This window comes from Ambystoma mexicanum, chromosome 3p, assembly GCF_040938575.1.
Source record: "Ambystoma mexicanum isolate Mex_15411 chromosome 3p, UKY_AmexF1_1, whole genome shotgun sequence".
Lineage (NCBI taxonomy): Eukaryota > Metazoa > Chordata > Amphibia > Caudata > Ambystomatidae > Ambystoma > Ambystoma mexicanum.
In genome coordinates, this window is record NC_090925.1 from 10,265,953 (window position 1) to 10,284,182 (window position 18,230).

The window sequence follows — 18,230 nt, forward strand, 5'->3', positions numbered from 1 at the left end:
AAAGAGGGCCCCAAACAAAACCATAAGGGTAAGCCACAAGGAAAACCACAGCAGAATAATGTACCTTCTGGTGCCAAACCAGAGGGAGGCCAGAACAAGCCACCATTCCAGAAAGCATTTGGAAAATGCTTTGTTTGTGGCTCTATTGACCATGTGAAAGGAGATCCCAGATGCAAGGGCAAACCTTCAGGGGTCCAGCTTGTCTCCTTAGCCTTCGCTCCAGAGGAGGAAGTCCAAATGGCAAGTGGAAACTTTCTACTGCTGGCTGATGAACCCATTGGAGTCTCAGACAGAGTTTCTTTAGTGTCTCTGGGTTTGTGGGAACAACAGAATTTAGATGTCTATAATTCTATCCCAGATAATACTAAAGAGTATTATAAGGACAGCGTCCAGATGAATGGCCAGGAGACTCCTGCCATTAGGGACACTGGAGCCAGCATAACTGTGGTGGATAAATCTTTTTTTCAGGCTGAGGATGTTGCTAAGGCACTCAAATGCCTAACCAAGTTAGCTGGAGGGCCTGTGCAGATGCTTCCCCAATTACCAGTTCTCATCCAGTGTAATGACATGACTGTGAAGATACCTGTCAGCATACAAAGTGAGGTACCAGGACGAGTTCTGTTGGGTAATGATTTAAAAACTCTCAGAGTTATGTCTCATACCCCCAGACCTCCTAGTAAACGGTTACAGGAGCTAACCAGACCTGCAAGGGAGAGAACCATGAGAGGTACTCCCCAGGAGATGATGAAGAAGGATATCACTCCTGCTCCACTGGAATTGTCAGCTGCTGTCTCAAAGAAATCAGAAGCGAAAGGGAAACCTAAAACTTCTATACCGAAACCAGCAGCCAGCACTTCAGTGCAGCCAACAAGGACTTCCCCTCGGTTGTCCACAGTTACACCCGTAACTCCCCCTCCAGCTGAGGCTGAGAGGGTGGTGCAACCCTGTGTGGTAGAATTAAACTCTGAAGAAGAGCTAATGGAAGGACAGGAACTCATTGGAGATTTGGATCCTGTTGACCATCCTGAGCTGCAGTCTTTACTGGCATAAGGTGGACCCAACAGGGCAGACTTCAGTAAGGGACAGAAGGAATGTCCAACTCTGGAAGGTCTTCGCCACCAGGCAGAAGCTCAGGCTGAAGGGCAAGAGCCTGGGAAATACCGGTTGCACTGGGAAGATGGCCTATTCTACAGTGAACCGACCAAGTCTGAACCTGGAGACTACAAACGACTTGTAGTACCCCAAGAGAACAGACAACAGTTCTTGCATTTAGCCCACAAGATTCTTTTGGCTGGTCACTTGAGTTTCAAGAAGACCAAGGAAAGACTCTCTCCCTACTTTTATTGGCCAAAGATGGGGGCTGAAGTAGAAAAACACTGCAGGAGCTGCCACACCTGCCAGACCTCTGGTAAGGTTGGCTCCAAGAATGTGGCACCTTTAGTGCCTCTCCCAGTTGTGGGAGTCCCATTTGAGAGAGTAGGGATTGACATTGTTGGTCCCCTTGATCCTCCAACCTCCTCAGGCAACAGGTTTATACTTGTTGTAGTAGACCATGCTACTAGGTGTCCTGAGGCAATTCCTATGAGGACTGTTACAGCCCCGGCTGTGGCTAAGGCCCTCCTTGGTATTTTTACCAGGGTCAGGTTTTCTAAGGAAGTAATCTCTGACAGGGGGTCAAAATTTATGTCCCACTACATGAAAGCCATGTGGAAAACCTGTGGAGTTACTTACAAGTTCTCAACAGCTTACTACCCACAAACCAATGGGTTGGTAGAAAGGTTCAACCAAACCATGAAGAGCATGATAGGTGCTTTAGAGGAACCCCTTAAACGGAAGTGGGACCTTCTGCTGCCATGCCTTCTCTTTGCTTATAGAGAAGTCCCTCAGGAGGGAGTAGGTTATTCTCCCTTTGAGCTTCTCTATGGTCATCCCGTCAGAGGTCCATTGGCCCTGATTAAGGAGGGGTTGGAGAGTGCTCCTTCCCCCAAGCCAGTCAGAGTGACTGACTACGTGATAGGTCTCCGGAGGAGAATGTCACACATGATGGCGGAAGCAAGTGATAACTTGAAAGCTGGACAAGCATTGGTCAAGCACTGGCATGACCAAAAGGCTAACATGGTTGAGTTCACTCAAGACCAGCTAGTTCTCGTTATGATCCCAACAAGGCAGAGGGCCTTGCAAGAAAAATGGATAGGAACCTTCAGAGTTGTGGGTAAACTCGGAGAGGTCAACTATCTGGTGGATTTGGGCAACCCCAAGGAGGCTCCAACAGTCTTCCACACCAACAGACTAAAAGCGTATGTCTCCAGACCTGATGTAGGAGCTTTGCTTCTAGCATCATCAGAGGAAGAAGAAGAGAATGAAGCTCTTCTCGATCTCCTCAGAGGCTTACCTTTAGACGAAAAGATTGAAGGAGTAAATCTCTCTTCAAATCTGACACCTGAGCAACAAGAAGAGTGCAAATCTATGTTGAATCAGTTTGCCTCTCTGTTCTCACTTTCAGCAGGATTGACCCCTTGGGGCCAGCATGACATACTCACTGGTGACTGTCTGCCAGTCAAAAGCAGAGGATACAGAATGTCAGAAAATGTACGAACCCACATCAAAGGTGAGGTCAGCAAGATGCTTGATCTCGGGGTAATAGAGCCCTCTTCTAGTCCATGGTCTAGCCCAGTTGTGTTAGTACCAAAGGCAGGATCTAAAGAACTGAGATTCTGTGTGGACTATAGAGCTCTTAATGCAGTCACCAAGACTGATGCCCACCCTTTGCCAAGAACAGATGAGTTGGTGGATAGACTTGGTTCAGCCAAGTTCCTCAGCACATTTGACTTGACGTCAGGCTATTGGCAAATAGCCCTGACAGACCATGCCAAGGAGAAAACTGCATTTTCTACCCCAGCTGGTTTATACCAGTTTAAGGTAATGCCTTTTGGATTGAAAAATGCACCTGCTACATTTCAACAGATGGTAAACCAGGTTCTGAATGGGATGGAGGACTTCTGCATGGCATACTTGGATGACATAGCAGTGTTCAGCAATTCCTGGAAGAACATGTAACCCACCTAAGAGATGTTTTGCAGGCTCTTGGACGAGCCAATCTGACCATAAAGGCGAGTAAATGCCAAATTGGACAGAGTAAGGTAGTCTATCTTGGACATGAGATAGGAGGTGGAGAAATAAGGCCTTTGCTCAGTAAGATTGAAGCTGTGCAAAATTGGACAACACCTACTACTCAGACCCAAGTGAGAGCCTTCCTAGGCCTCACTGGGTATTACAGGAATTTCATTGAGAACTATGGGACCATAGCTTCTCCTCTGAATGTCATCTCCTCTCCCAAATTTCCTAAAAAGGTTAGATGGAACAAGGAGTGCAATCAGGCTTTTAAAAACCTGAAAAAGGCTCTTTGCCAAGCCCCAGTACTCAGAGCTCCTGATTACCACCAAACTTTCATTGTGCAGACAGATGCTTCAAATGTAGGAATAGGTGCCGTACTCAGTCAACTGGATGGGAAAGGTAGGGAGCACCCCGTTTGCTTCATCAGCCGCAAGCTGAAGGATCCTGAAACAAGGTGGGCAACAATCGAAAGAGAATGCTTTGCTATCGTGTGGGCTCTGAAGAAGTTTAGGCCATACTTGTATGGTTCTACTTTTGTCATTCAGACCGACCACCAACCCTTGAGATGGTTAATGCAAATGAAAGGGGAAAACCCGAAACTACTGAGATGGTCGATCTGCCTGCAAGGGTTTGATTTCACCATTGAGCACAGGTCAGGGTGTCACCACCAAAATGCTGATGGTCTCTCTAGGATGTATGTCATCGACTAGAGGTATGCGATTCATCCAGGAGTGGATTAGATCCTCCTGTCCCTTAGTCTCGGGGGGCGAGTGTTAGGGAGAATTCTCTGTTTAGGCTGAATTTCCTAACCTAGTGAGTCCCCCAGCAGCTTTGCTGGATTTCTGGAGTTTGTTTTTTTCCATCCTGCCAAGAGTGAGACTCTTTTTCTCCCACTCTTGGACATGAATGTGGTTAATTCCTTTAAATGTCAATGTGTTCTATGGGCTATGTGGTCTTTTACTCCATAGGGTCTCGTATGTTTTACTATGTGTGTTACACCGCACCCTCCGTGCCGTAACACTGGGGCGTCCTAGAGGATCCCCACCATAGACTCCATACCCTGGGACTGACTACTGTCTCCCAGGGCGTGTAAAGTCACCATTGGCTTTACTAGACCTAAATTTACTAACAGAACTAGTACAAACCATCCTATTGTGGACGTACTAGTAGGGGTAATTCGATTACCCCTGGGTCTGTTATTCGAGGGGGCACTGTCCCGTCCCCCCTCGTCGAGTTTTGGCGGGTGGCAGTGGAAACTACTTGTTATATTCGACCCCGAATATAACCCTATGGGATTCTTCCCATTGTTGGAGGTTAATACTTTTTCTCGTTAGTCTCTAACATACCACCGGTTTATTTATCTTAAATAAATCTATCGGTTGGTATTTTCTGCCAGAACTCGGTTTTTAAAATGGCGTCTGTGTTCGTCTCTGTGACTCCTAAACCAAAGCTTGAGCCCTTTGTTCCACTTTTGGCGGGCTTCTGCACAGAAGCCCTCCAGAGTGGTGCCATTCTGTCTGGGTACCACAGGGGGTTTAGGTACCCTGGACTGAGTTGCCTTGCCAACTCAAGTCGCACTCTGGTGTGATTGGCCCGAGTGGTGAGCCACCCCGCTCACCACTTAGCATGTTTGATTGACAGCTAGGCTGAATGAATGGGGCTTTTCTGCATAAAAGCAGGGCTTTTGGGACTGGAACTTCAGAAGTCACCACAGGACCTAAGAATCCGACGAGGGTAAAGCTGAGCCGACCTGCAATGACGACACCTCCGGTGGAGCCCTGCTGAACCGACTCACCACTTCCCAACAACAGAGGAGATCTCCCTGCTGGAGAGTCTTCTTCCCCTGACTGGTGGGAACAACCAGTCCCTTGCTTTTTCTTCGCTTCCAGGACGTCTAGTGGTCGAATTGCCCGTGCTGAGCACCCCGGCAACCGGATAGCCACTAACCACTGTACAGCGACCAAAAGGTAGTGCCTTGTGATTGAGCACACCGTGGCTGGTCTCTTCCCTGTTGGTGCAACGATCTTCAACTTTCCTCGACGACGAGATCATCTCATCTTCTGGCAAAGCCCCGACTTGCATCCACCACCAGGAACAACTGCCCCCTCCGGAGCTGCCTCTTCACTCTCAAGGTACTGTGTCCACCTGGCTTCCCTTGAAACGGTTAGCGTGAGGTGTCTTAAATCCTTACCTTTCCATTGGGTCGCCTCCAGACCTTCTTAACCTTTTGTTCTAAACTGGTCCAACCTTTCTGTGACATTTTGCTACAAAGACTTGAAGTGCATTTCCACTGTGGTACTTTTGGGACATACCTCCTTGCCTCTCTCCGAGTGGGCCTGGCCTCTGAACTTTGTGATTTACAGTAGACCCTGCCTTGCTCGCCTTGCATTTGTTTCGTAAAAGTGTTGGTACTGAGTTGGTTTCATACCCTGCCTTTTTCTCTCCCTTTCTAACGAATATTAGAGTGCCATCTAGGTTAAAGCATTCACCTCTGTCTGCAAATAAGTGGTGCCGTTGAACCTAGACTTGTCGAAATATTGTTATGGGATTGATATATACTTATAGTAACTGTGAATGAAGTTGTTTGCCATATTAGTGCCAGTGTGTTTTCCATAGATGTGTTTTTAAATAAATAATTATATATCTTTACACCCAAGCTCTGATCCGTGTCTGCTTGTTCTACTGTGTAAATTGCCCTATGTTGTATACTCCAAATACGGCCTAACTCGTCTTGAGGGAAGTCTGACTGCTCAGCCACAGCTACCAAGTGAATCTGGGTGGTGCAGACTGCTACCAAGTGGGTTTACTGCCAAACACCTTGAGATTAGTGCCAGTGTGTTTTCTTAGATGTGTTTTTAAATAAATAATTATATATCTTTTACACCAAAGCTCTGGTCAGTGTTTGCTTGTTCTACTGTGTGTACCTGCCCTATTGTGTATGCTCTGTATACTGCCTAACTCTTCTTGAGAGAAGTCTGACTGCTCAGCCACAGCTACCAGGTAAATCTGGGTGGTGCGGACTGCTACCAATTGGGTTTACTGCTAACTCCTGTAGACTTAAACGTTTTGCAGTGGTCCCATCCGAAAGTTGGGGACACTTCTATTAGTTAGAATACATTGTCCTCTAACCCTTGGAACTGTTCCCTGGACCCCAGAAACCCTACCTTCATTTTTTCTAGCTTCATAAACTTTGTCGGGACTTTCCTGAACTTTTGGATAAAAGGCCCAAGACAATTTAGGGAAGGACTTTTGAAGTTAGGGTTAACTCTCTGTGGATCTTTGGTGCATAATCAAATCTGTACTTTCTTTCACAGGGGTTTGATTTGTGTTGTGACCTAAACCAGTGACCGTATATATATATATATATATATATGTAATCTATTATTAGTGTTGTGTGATATTTCTACCTGTTCGAAGTCATTCCTCATAATGATATTTGGCCATAAATAAATAACTGTATTTTTATACATACTGTCTAAGTGTAATCTGTGATTCCCATTGTGTGTACTCATTGTGGACCCTTTAAAAGCTCACCACCTCTTGAGACTTATCCTAGACCCTCCTCGCTGCTACCTTGAACTGGTTTGGCTACAGCTCCCCAGAGTCGTCCCTCTCACAATATAAATTGGCCTTCTATACATCTGTCCCCCAGGCCAGAGTATAAAAAATCAGTCCTAACACCACACAGCAGTCTAAGTACCACCACTGGGACCGCTGCCTACTAGCCCATGGCAAGGTCGTCTGCCATGTCCTATCTTGCTATGGCTCGTCTTGTTTCATGTGTGTGTCTCAGATCGGGTCTCCTTCTTTGGGTTAATTATCTCACTTTCGGAATCTGAGGAGTACGTTACGAACTTCTTCTTCATTTTCTTTTCTTTTCCTTTTATAGTAGTACGTCCTTAGTGAAGATAGGGTCTGTCCCCGTTGGAAGCCACTGCGTCCGAGTCATGTGGCGAGCCGGATACAAACAACCTCAGTGGGACAGACCAAGCCACAGGGAAAAAGCTGGAAGCAGGAAAACCCTCCAGAGCTGGTCACAACTTGGAAATGTAGCAGTCCGTGGTGAAGTAGTGTAGTTCTTAGGATAGAACAAGAACTTTTCCTGGGAGACAACGGGATAGCGTTCCAATCTCGCCTGGTTGACAGCGAGAGCGAGTAAGAACCAGGCACGGGAAGAGGAGGCAATGAGAAGCCTCAGCGAGGAAAAAGAGAAACAGTGAAGGAGAGCTCATGAGCGAGCGGGGAGAACGGGGAGAAATGAGAAGGCAATAGCCAAGAAGCGCGCATGCGCTGAGGGCAGAATGAAGACAGCGAGGGAGTAAGGAAGGAAACAGCAGAAACTAGCGTCTTACACAGAAAAGCAGTGAGGGTTGCAACGTGGAGCTCCACTGCAGGGAAATGATTGAAATAGGGGGCAGCCATCTTGAAAAAAGACTAGCCCGCAGTTGCAGCTTCTGCGGATAACGTGGCGGCATGTCAGCTGAACCGCCTTCGTTTCCATATCTTCCAATGCTGCGACTCGACAGTGTGCCCAGCTTCTACACATGTCACATCTCTGCCCACTGCCCACGCCACTTCTTCTTGTGTCAAGACCCCCCCAACACCTCCAATGCCTACTTCCTGGCAGCTGCCACTCAGGTAAATGCAGGCTTGTTTGCTATCGTCCTTGCCACCACGGCAGCATCTTTGCAATTATTCTGGTGGGGAATTTTATGAAAGAGTTTTAAAGCACCTCCCTAGTATTGATTAACATTGAAAAAGTATTATGCGTGAGAACAACTAGGATGTCCATTAATAGAATGAAAGTAAATGCTTGCAGATAGACGGGGGCTCCCCTCCCTCCAGGCAGGGTTCATTACATTTTAGAAGTGTGCACTAACATTTTGTTTGCACACCTAATGTCTCTCCTGCTTCACATACGTTGCACAGCACCTCTACCATCAGAATGCAGCTATCCCCCACGACGGATATTCGGTCTAGCTGCACACATTATGCCCCTCCAAACTCTCCTGAGTACCTCTCTGCACCCACCCACATGCCTGCTCATCATGGGTTATTAGCAGTGGGGACCGGACCCCCCATCTACCTTTATATTGGATAAAATGCACACACGTATTCTATAACACTCTGATGAATGCGCTTACTCGGTCCTCACGGGCGTTCAACCTACAGTGCGTTGAGCAGGGGTGTTGCTAGGACTGAAAAAGATCAGGGGTGAAGCTAATGTTGGGACTGGTGGGACTCGGGCGAGATAGCCTTTTGGTTGTAGCCCCGGAGCTTCCATCCAATGCTACAACCAAAAGACCCAGAGCTATAGACCCCTCAGCCCCCCCACCCTAGCAACACCTCTGGTGTTGATACCATACCAATGGTGAAAGGGGCTATACAAATGCACATTACACTACATTTGCCTCCTGTGCATACACATTATCTTTATTTATTTATTTATTTATTTGCACACAACACAAATTCTAAATGAATGTTACTCAACAATTACTCCTGAATGGAGGGGAAGTGGCCTGTTTAAATAACCACCCTTTAGACATACAAAAGACACTGGCCCTCATTACGACCCTGGCGGAAATCGAAAAACGATGGCGGAAATGCAATACCGCCATCGAATACCGCTCGGTGCGATCATGACCCGTCACCGCAAAGTACGATGCCATTAGCGACACCGTAGTGAACGCCAACGCTAACTGTACCAAGTACGCGCGCGCGTGCCATGCCAAACCGTAATTAGCACCATGGCGCAACGGTACGCGAATTCCGACCCTAGCGGACATGCACCTAACGCCATCAAGCACGGCGGAAAGTACCATTCCGCCATGGTGAGAAGTACGGCATCGCGAACCAACCGTAAACGGCCCTACTGAGTGCTTGTACACCGCTCCCTGGCCACATTGTACAACCCCCCGTAGGTGCAATGAAGTCACACAATGCAACCAGTGAAATGTACTAGTCATCCATGCCTGCCAACGAACAAATGAATCTCAAGAGGGCCCAATGGGAGCTGCAGGGCACAGATGGCACGAATACAGAAGCCATACAAATGGACATGACCTCAGTCTCCCACCAAGAAACGCACGCAAACACAGGCACCTGTGACCAGCAATATTCCGATAATCACATCATTCCACCTATCCAACTGGCTGACCGGCATCTGTTACACAAAAGCTAATCCCCCGCCCCTGAGCATGACATCATCAAAACAGTCATAATGGCAGCCCTCATCCCTGACCTCACTGGGCTTCGTAGGCAAACGCGCCCAGCACAGTACCACGCAACTATACCCCGAAGCTGGAACCCAATGCAGATCTCCTCACAATACATCGCTCCCCAAATAGTAATATGCCACATCACTTGCAAAGAAGAACACTACACGGTTCATATCAGAATAGAAATTTAATGCACAACAAATTCTCCAAGCTCATACAGCCATTAGGCCATGAACTCCAAAACACATTTCACCATTGTGGGCTGCATCCGCAATAAATGACCAGCTACTTCTTGTGTGACGCCCTGTTCCTTCATGGTACACAGGGGCTACATTCCCGTACGAAAAGGCAACATGGAAGCGCCTAGAACCGCAGGGCCGTCCCAATAGGGAGGCACTAGTCCAGCTGAAAGGCCGAAATGTTGCTCCTAGCCACTAGTACTGCGTAAGGGCATGTGGCCCATTGGCGATCGTCCCATAAGATCGTAATGCTGCTCCACTGATTAACACGAAGCAGCAGGTGTCGGGAGTAAAATCCATCTGCAGGAGTGGCATACAGATGGCAGTGGCAAAAGGGGAGGAGATACCTGTCAACCAAATGAAATGAAAAAGAATAGTATGGCCATCAGAACTACATTTGAATTACTCACTTCAATGATCACACCAAATCCACAGCCATATGCATGCTAGCCCACTCCAAAGGATCATCACCACCCAAAAACCACTTGCGAATCATAACTATCTATATTGAGGTGAAAACACTATCACAAACGAGTGTACCTGTGCATGCGTCTGTTAAAACAGAATCCATCAGATGGGATTGGTAACGTGCATAGACACAAGAGTCTGAAGGCGCGTCGAGACAGGGAGGGCTCAACAAGGCCAGATAGACGATGGTCCCACTATGGCAGCCCTGCATCACATAGCGCAGGGGAGGCGGATAGATTCCAAGAAGCCCTGTACATGGCAAACTCTGTATCAAATCATCTGTCCATGCATCCATACATCATTCCCTCATCCCGTAATGAAAACGCCTGTTTCCATACTCACATAACATGTGAAATTTCCATTGAGTCTGTGCGTTATGCAGCCTGCAAAATCCACTGTGCCCCAGCCCGTAATTCCAGTGTTGTGAAGTAACATGTATTTGGGAACGTCCGGCCTCATCGCCCACGTCGCTATTGCGCATCCCAAACTATTCATATCAATCATTGCATCCTCGCCATGGCCCCTGTCCCAAGGACATTGAACAATAGAACGTTATATTTGCAGTCAGACCTGTGGGCATCTCCTCGCCGCTAGCTGAAAACCGAAAGCGCCGCCCTTCGAATTCCTCATTTGCAACATCACGTCGAAAAGGCATTTGTGGCCGCTTGAAATCACAAATTAATCCATCTAGTGCGGCTGTGTGTGAAAATGGCAACTGCCTTCACTCACAAATGGGACGCCCCGCCCGTCGGTGAAGCTCGGTACAGTGTTGCATGAGGGTCCACCGTTACTCGAGTACTACGTTCCACTGACCCTTCACAAGTCTGTTCGCGACTGCAAAGATAGTATGTGAAACAATGGGACCATAGCCGAATGAACATATCAACCAATGTTACACTGCCATCGGGTACAAATACATGATTGCAATAGCAAGATGCCATTCGTCGAATTGCAGCGTTGTGTGCGGGACGTGCTCGCCCAAAGGGGAGTGCAGCTTGCACAGGTGGAATGAATCACCACAGGTGGAGGCCATACAGCCTGAAAACACATAAATTGCACACCCAGTCTCCTCCCACAACCACACCCACTCCGAAATGCTACCGGCAGGACTAGCTATGTTGGCCCTGGGGGACCTGATAGCACTGCAAGTACTCCAACTTCAAGAAGAAGACGAACACCAACTACAACCGGCCGCACGGCGGAGACGCAGGAGGAGGAGGAGGGCAAGGCAGGGCCAGCAAGGGCCGCCAGCACAGCCACTACCACCACGCAGGCAGCCCGCAATCCCACGCCTCCGAGCACATCCGTTCAACCTCACTGATGAGCAGATCCACACCCTCTACCGTTTGGACCGGGACACCATAACCGCCATTGTGGACATGACACAGGCTGACCTTGTCAGCATGATAGATAGCCCAACTGCCATCCCACCCCTACTGAAGGTGGTGTCTGTACTCCACTTCCTGGCCACAAGCACCTACCAGCACACAGTCGGACAGTTGCATGGCATATCACAGCCACTGTTGTCACGGACACTATTGCAAGTGCTCGATGCCCTCCTGAAGCACGCAGACGACTACATCTCTCTACCACGCTCGGAGCAGGAAATTGCCAACACAAAAGTGGGATTCCATGCACTTGCCGGCATACCGGGTTGCATTGGTGCCATCGACTGCACCCATGTGGAATTGGTCGTCCCACATGCCATGGAGGCCCAGTACCGCAACCAAAAACAATTTCATTCTCTGAATGTACAAATGGTGTGTGACTCCAACAGGATCATTACACATTGTTGTGCCCGATTTCCTGGATCAACCCATGATTCTATGGTCTTGAGGAACTCTACTATACCACGCTACATGGAGCGACACGCAGGGAACAGATCCTGGCTACTCGGTGAGTCTCATTTCATGCATGATGATGTGGGGTATGTGATGCGGCAATGACCTGGCAGGAAGGGGGGGGGGTGCGTACGTAACAATGGCATTCCTCAAAATTCCTTTCTTGTCCACATACAGGTGATGCCGGGTATCCACTGAAGAGATGGCTCCTCACACCAGTCCGGAACCCACGGGACCAGCATGAGGAGGACTACAACCATGCCCACTCACGTACCCGTGTAGTCATAGAACAGGCATTCGGCCTACTGAAGACTCGTTTCCGCTGCCTCAGCAGGTCTGGCGGGGCACTCCTGTACCGCCATGTGAAGGTTGCAAAGATGGTCATGGCATGTGTCATGCTCCACAACATGTGCGTACGTAGAAATGTGCCCATGCCCCCTGACGCAGAACTGCAAGCACCTGATGATGGTCATGATGAGGGTGGGGATGTGGCAGCACCTCAAGGAGTCTGCGAGGCACAGGAGGGCCGTGACATTCGTCAGCATCTCATAGATGCATGCTTCTAGCACTCACGCCTGGTGGCTGATACATGGACATGGGACTCGTGGCACTGTGTGTGTCTGGAACATGCACAATATGGACTGTACGCCTATAATGGCCTCGTACACAAAGATCAATGTCCACACATCTCATTGCATGATCGTGCATTGTTTATGGCATATGTGATATCATGTTAAACACCCTATCGACCCGCCACCCAAGTGAGCCCAACACACCCCCTCCACCCTCCTACCTCCCCCCCGAACACCAGTGTCCAAAGATGCTCATTGTCAGTGGGCTGTCGCTATTGCAAGCCCCCTCTGCGGGTATCAGGGGCACCCCTGCCTGTGGAGCGCAGGTTCCTCCCAGATCTACGTTGGGGGCTGCCCTGGACGGAACTTGCAACGGATGATGTCTCTGCCTGCTCACGTCCATGCATGTCCCTAAGGGTTTGTGAGAGCTCAGTGAGCACACGGCGCACTGCGGCAAGTTCGGCACATACGTCTTTGGACGTCGCATGCAGTTCCCCCCTCAGGCTCTCGGTGCTTCTCTCCATTTGTACTCTCAGGCTCTCGGTGCTACTCTCCATTTGTGCCCTTAGTGTCTCTGTACTTCTCTCCATTTCTGCCCTAAGTGTCTCAGTTGATGTTTCTATGTCTGCCTTAGTGCCCCCACATTCATCGGCATGGTCCTTGAGGAGCGTGGCCAGTTGCTGCTGTTGCACGATTACCTGGTCGAGGGACTGTTGCCTCTGCTGGGCCATGGCCATTTGCGGTGGTGTCACAGAGGGGCTGATCACCTCATGTTGCCTTGCCACAGGGCTTGTGGGGGATGGCCAGTCGTCGTCTTGTGGGTGCCCCTGCGTGGTATCCTCATGGTGTACGGGATGGAACAGACAGGGGGATTGAGACAGGTCATGGATGGATCTAACTTCGACATCCCCGTTTTCTGTGTCGGAGCATGCTGCCATTAATGCAGTATCACCTATGGTGCTGCTGCCACCAGAAGCAGTGCCTACTGTGGCATCCATTGGGGGGACCTGTGGTGGTGGTGTTGTGGGCATGCTGGCTGCTGGGGTACCTGTTGGAGTTCCCTCCTGTGTGCTGTCACTTGATTTGTGCTGCTGCCGTGTCTTGATGCGTGCAGCTGAGGTGGAGGGTCTTTGGCCGTTGGTCTTGGCCCTCTTTGCAGGTGTGCTGGTAGGGGTGTCCTGGAGCTCGTTGTTTGGATCGGACCCTGTGGTGGAGTAAAGGAGGGCGAGCGTTATTAATGGGTCTGTGGGAATTGGAATGGCAATGTATCACATGCATTGGGGTGGTACCTGAGGGTGATTTGGGTCGGGGCCTTGGAGGTGGTTTCATTTGTGTGTGGAGTGAGGGTGCAGTTGTTTGGCAGCCTGCAGTTAGGGTGTGCCTGCTGCACGTGTAGAGGGTGTTTTTAGGATTTTTAATTATTTATGTATTTGATGTGAGTTTTAAAGTGTGCTATCAGGCCTATGTATGTGGACGTTCTCCTGGACATGTGTTCCTGTTGCACTATGTGGGCACGTGGTACTTCACATGATTGGACGTTGTGGTTTTGGCATTGTTTTATTTGGGACACCTACCTGAATCTTCGGATGTCTGCACTCCTTTCTCCATCCCTCCGACTCCCTCTATGCTCTCCATTCCAATGGTGGAGGCACATATTTCTTCCCAGGGGGTCAACTTGATGGGTGATTCCGATCCTCCCCCGGTAGCTGTGGCAATGTTGCGGTTGGCAGAAAGTATGCTACGGACGCGTATCCGCAGGTCGTCCCATCGCTTTCTGCATTGCTGTGGGTTGCGGGGTGCGGTCCCCACCGCACTTACCCGCTGTGCCACCAGGGCCCATATGGCCTTCTTGTTCGCAAGTGCCGTCCTGGTCATTTGCGTGGAGAAGACGGCGGCAGCATTCTCCTGGAAGGTCTCCGTGAGCACGGTGAGTTCCTCACGGGAGAAGTGGACCTGCCGCTTGCGGTCGCACGCTTTCTTCGCTACTTTTCCCATTTTTCTTGGTTTCACTAGGGTGGATGACGGGTTGGGATGTGTCTCAGGGTAGTATTTTTAATGGTTGTGTGGAATTTGTGGTTTTATAGGTGTACGGCGTGATGTTTCCCGTTCCGGGACCATGCTTTTACTTCCGTTTCCGTATATTTACGGTCACCGTACTTTCCGGTTGGCGCTCACTGCGGTGTCCGCTGAGATGGGTGGCGGTATTGCACCTACGGCGCCGTACGGCAGCGGTGTGGGCCGTTTTGGGGTCATTTCCGCCATCGCGGACTTTGCACTTCCGCCATGGCGTGGTGCTCGTGCCCGATGGGTCGGAATGAGCCGCACTTTGCTCCATCGTGCAATGGCGGAAACGCTATTTATGCTATGGCGGTCCGGTCGGTTGAATTCCGCAAGGGTCGTAATGAGGGCCACTGTATTTAAAAGTGACTAGGGTGGTCCTGTGAAAACAAATGTTAACATGCCGGGCCCCCTCTGCCATCCTTCTGCCTCCGGCACAAGGGTCTGAATAGTGTTGAAGGGGCTGATGGTGGCTCTATTGGGGCATTTGTGGAGTCACTTGGCATATGAGGCCATTACATATGGGCACTTATCCAACATATGATGGCATTATTCAGGTGCGTGAGGCTGCACCTGGCCTATAATGGCAGCGCCTGCAGAGCTATATATGTTACAATGGGCGGCTTATCTGGCAGTGATTACAGGGACCCTGCCAGTGCCACATATTTTCCCTGAAAACCTAGAATTCAACATTCCTACGTTCAAGCCGGCAGCCGGACTCCCTGCACCGGTCTTGGCCGTGCCCATTCCGATGGACCTGGTGCCAAAGCATGCATTTGCAGGCAGTGCAACTGACAGCATAAATGCACTCAATTCAGGAAACTGTTAGATCTTTGGCTAAGGGAGCATTTAAGGGTTCTAAGAGTCTAGAAACTGACAAGTGTGCATCATTGCTTCTTCTTGCAGGTTTTGTAATTGAGCAGGAAAAGGACTGTAACATAAAGGAAGTGCATAAAAGCCTTAAGGCTTTGGTGCATGTTATTTACATCATGGCTCAACCAACATGAGCACAAATTCTTTCAATGAGTTTTTGCACTTAAAATCAATAAAATCAAAGCTTGGGACTGGATCAGTAATTGTGAACATATTGAATAACTAAATAATTATACGTATGTCTCTGATATAGTACACAAGCATTTGTAATCAGAAACATACTTAATAAGATGCCAAACCTGGCAGTTAGATACTTTTGATTAAGGATGAGAACTAAAAAGCTTCCTTTACTGACACTGATGGGGGCACAATTAAAAATACCACGAGATGAAAGAACATGTAGAATATGCAAAAAATATAATAACTTGGAAACACCACAACATGTTCTATTACAATGTCCTGGGTTGAGCACTGAATATATATTAAAAGTTGTTTTTTAAGTTTGATTAACACACATTTACAACGTCATCAAATTCAGTCAATAAAATCAATTCATAGTAAAATAATTTGAAGTAATCGTTACATGTCATATTACATGTTCCAGTATATATCCAAGAAAGTAGGGCAAATTCATACTTTTCTCATACGTATGAATTACTAAAAAGATTGACTTCAAGAGTTATTTCATTTTTCTTTCTCATCTAGTTCCAATTCCAGTTTTTCAAGAAATGCACATAGTAGAACAATTACTTTCATTGAGTATCCCCACATGAATTTTTTCCAACACCAATCCCTCGCTTCCTGTGTCATACCCAACACCTGTGGACCAATTAACGTATATCGCAAGGGTTCAAAATGTTCACAATATAAGGTAAGGTATTTTAGGTTTTCTATCCAGATTTTGCCCTCACAAAATCTACACCATGGGTTCTGTCCGACGTGAGTGTCTTTTTCCCATTTAATAGTTTTCTCGAAAGTATGGAACTGATTAAGTTTAAATCTCAGATAGGAGCGTCTCTGTTTGTTCGCCGGGAATTTAATCAAATAAGCTTTGCGAGGCAGTCTTGCTGTTGCAAATTTTGCCGCTTCAGAGTATAGTTTTTTTGTTTGCATATCCTCTATTGTTGCTAACCAATCCTGCTCGTATAAGCGTTTCTTTACATGTCCCATACGAAATTCAAGATCTATTGGTTTCAAACCACATTCAGCCAGTTTCTCTATCATACATTTTGAAAACATCAACAACGATATAGGAACACGTTTCCCAATCATAATTAGAAATTCCTCATACAATGACTGTTGCGGTGGAAACAACATCTTTCCATAATTTGTTAGCTGTCGCCAATGAAACCTGGTTGATAGAGCAGATTCCCAACTCCTGCCGTAAAATACAATTTGGGAGAGAAAGTCGCTTTCCACAATTGCCCTTGGATTTGGTCTAATATTGAGTCTATGTTACATAGACATAAATCAAGTCCATAGAGTAGAATTGCTTCCACTTTCAGCATGTAGAATTGCAAGAGTGGTTCCATTGAAAATTTACAATGTTTCATGAATACCATCCGCATTTGTGTCGTTAGAACATTTTTTTTTACATTTAAATTTGCAAACCACGTTTTTCTTGAGGGTAAGTCAATGACATCGTACCCTAAGTATCTCATATTTAAGGCAATGGGCATATGGATAGCATTTATAGACCATTGCATTTTGGGAAGTTTCTTTTTCATGTTTTCTAGTATGAAGATACTTGACTTCTCGACGTTACATGTTAGATTGTTTTTAAAAAGATATGCTGCAAATATTTCCAATTTACTTTGTAGGCCATAAGGGGTTCGATCAAAAATCAGCACATCATCTGCAAATGCAATCCATTGGATACGCAAATGTGCCAATCTTGCTGGAAAGCTTAATTCCGCATTCCATATTGCCTCAATGTCAGAGATGTGTAGGTTAAACAGGGTAGCTGCCAGGTTGCAACCCTGCTTAACCCCCACCTCGGTTGTAATCGGGACTGTTGTGGAGCCAGAACTGTTGATGCGGACCAAATATGAAGTATTATGATGTAATTTGGCCAACATTGCAATTAAATGGGGCGGAAACTCCATTACATCCATCTTTTCCCAGAGAAGAGTCCTGATAACGCAGTCAAAAGCTGCTATTAGATCCACAGATGCCATATACAGTGGACCCGTGTTCGGAATATTCGTTTGTGCAATTAAATGCGCCAGAACAGTCGCATTTAAGGCAGTTCCCATTCCGGCGCGAAAACCAATCTGAAATATCGAAAGAATAGCCCGTTGTTTAATGATCGCCTTCAGCTGTTGTAACAACAAGATAGCCAAGGTCTTGGCACTTGCATCGATCAAGGCAATTGGGCGAAAATTGCTTGGATTTGTTTTGTCACCTTTCTTATGAATTGGAACTATAACCGATTGGAGCCAAGATCGAGGAATAGTAGATGAGCGAATAATCTCGTCAAATTGGGTTTTTAGTATCGGAGCCCATAATTGGACATTTTCTTTCAAAACACATGGTGGAATGCAATCCGGACCAGGAGCTCTTGATTTATTCAACTTTCCAAGTGCCCATGTGATATCCTCTAGTGACCAACCCTCAAATTCTTTCAACAATTGGTTATTAAAGTTAGCAGCAAGTGCTTTAAATCTTTCCGGTAGAGCAAATATTTTTTTGTATAATATTGTATCCATGATTCGGCACTTATACTGGAACTTTGATTCACCGTTTGTTGGAAGTCCATACCCCTTAGGAGTGACCAGATAGAGCGCCTGTCATTTCTGCACAATGAGGCTATCATTGTTTGGTTCGTTAAATTATGAAGGTAGATTC

General features: G+C 47.5%; 1 protein-coding gene across 2 annotated transcripts in view; it reads left to right on the forward strand.

Annotated features, from left to right (window-relative positions):
* LOC138580068 (vitelline membrane outer layer protein 1 homolog) overlaps window positions 1-18,230 on the forward strand; it is a 152,919-nt gene that overhangs the window by 57,106 nt on the left and 77,583 nt on the right. Inside the window, exon 1 of one of the 2 annotated variants that reach the window (XM_069650316.1) lies at window positions 7,568-7,752. The exons of the other annotated variant lie outside the window; for it this stretch is intronic. Within the exon in view, the coding sequence (XP_069506417.1) occupies window positions 7,588-7,752 (165 nt within the window). The 5' untranslated portion in view covers window positions 7,568-7,587. Of the gene's footprint in view, window positions 1-7,567; window positions 7,753-18,230 lie in introns of those variants that run through there. 2 annotated transcript variants of the gene reach the window in all.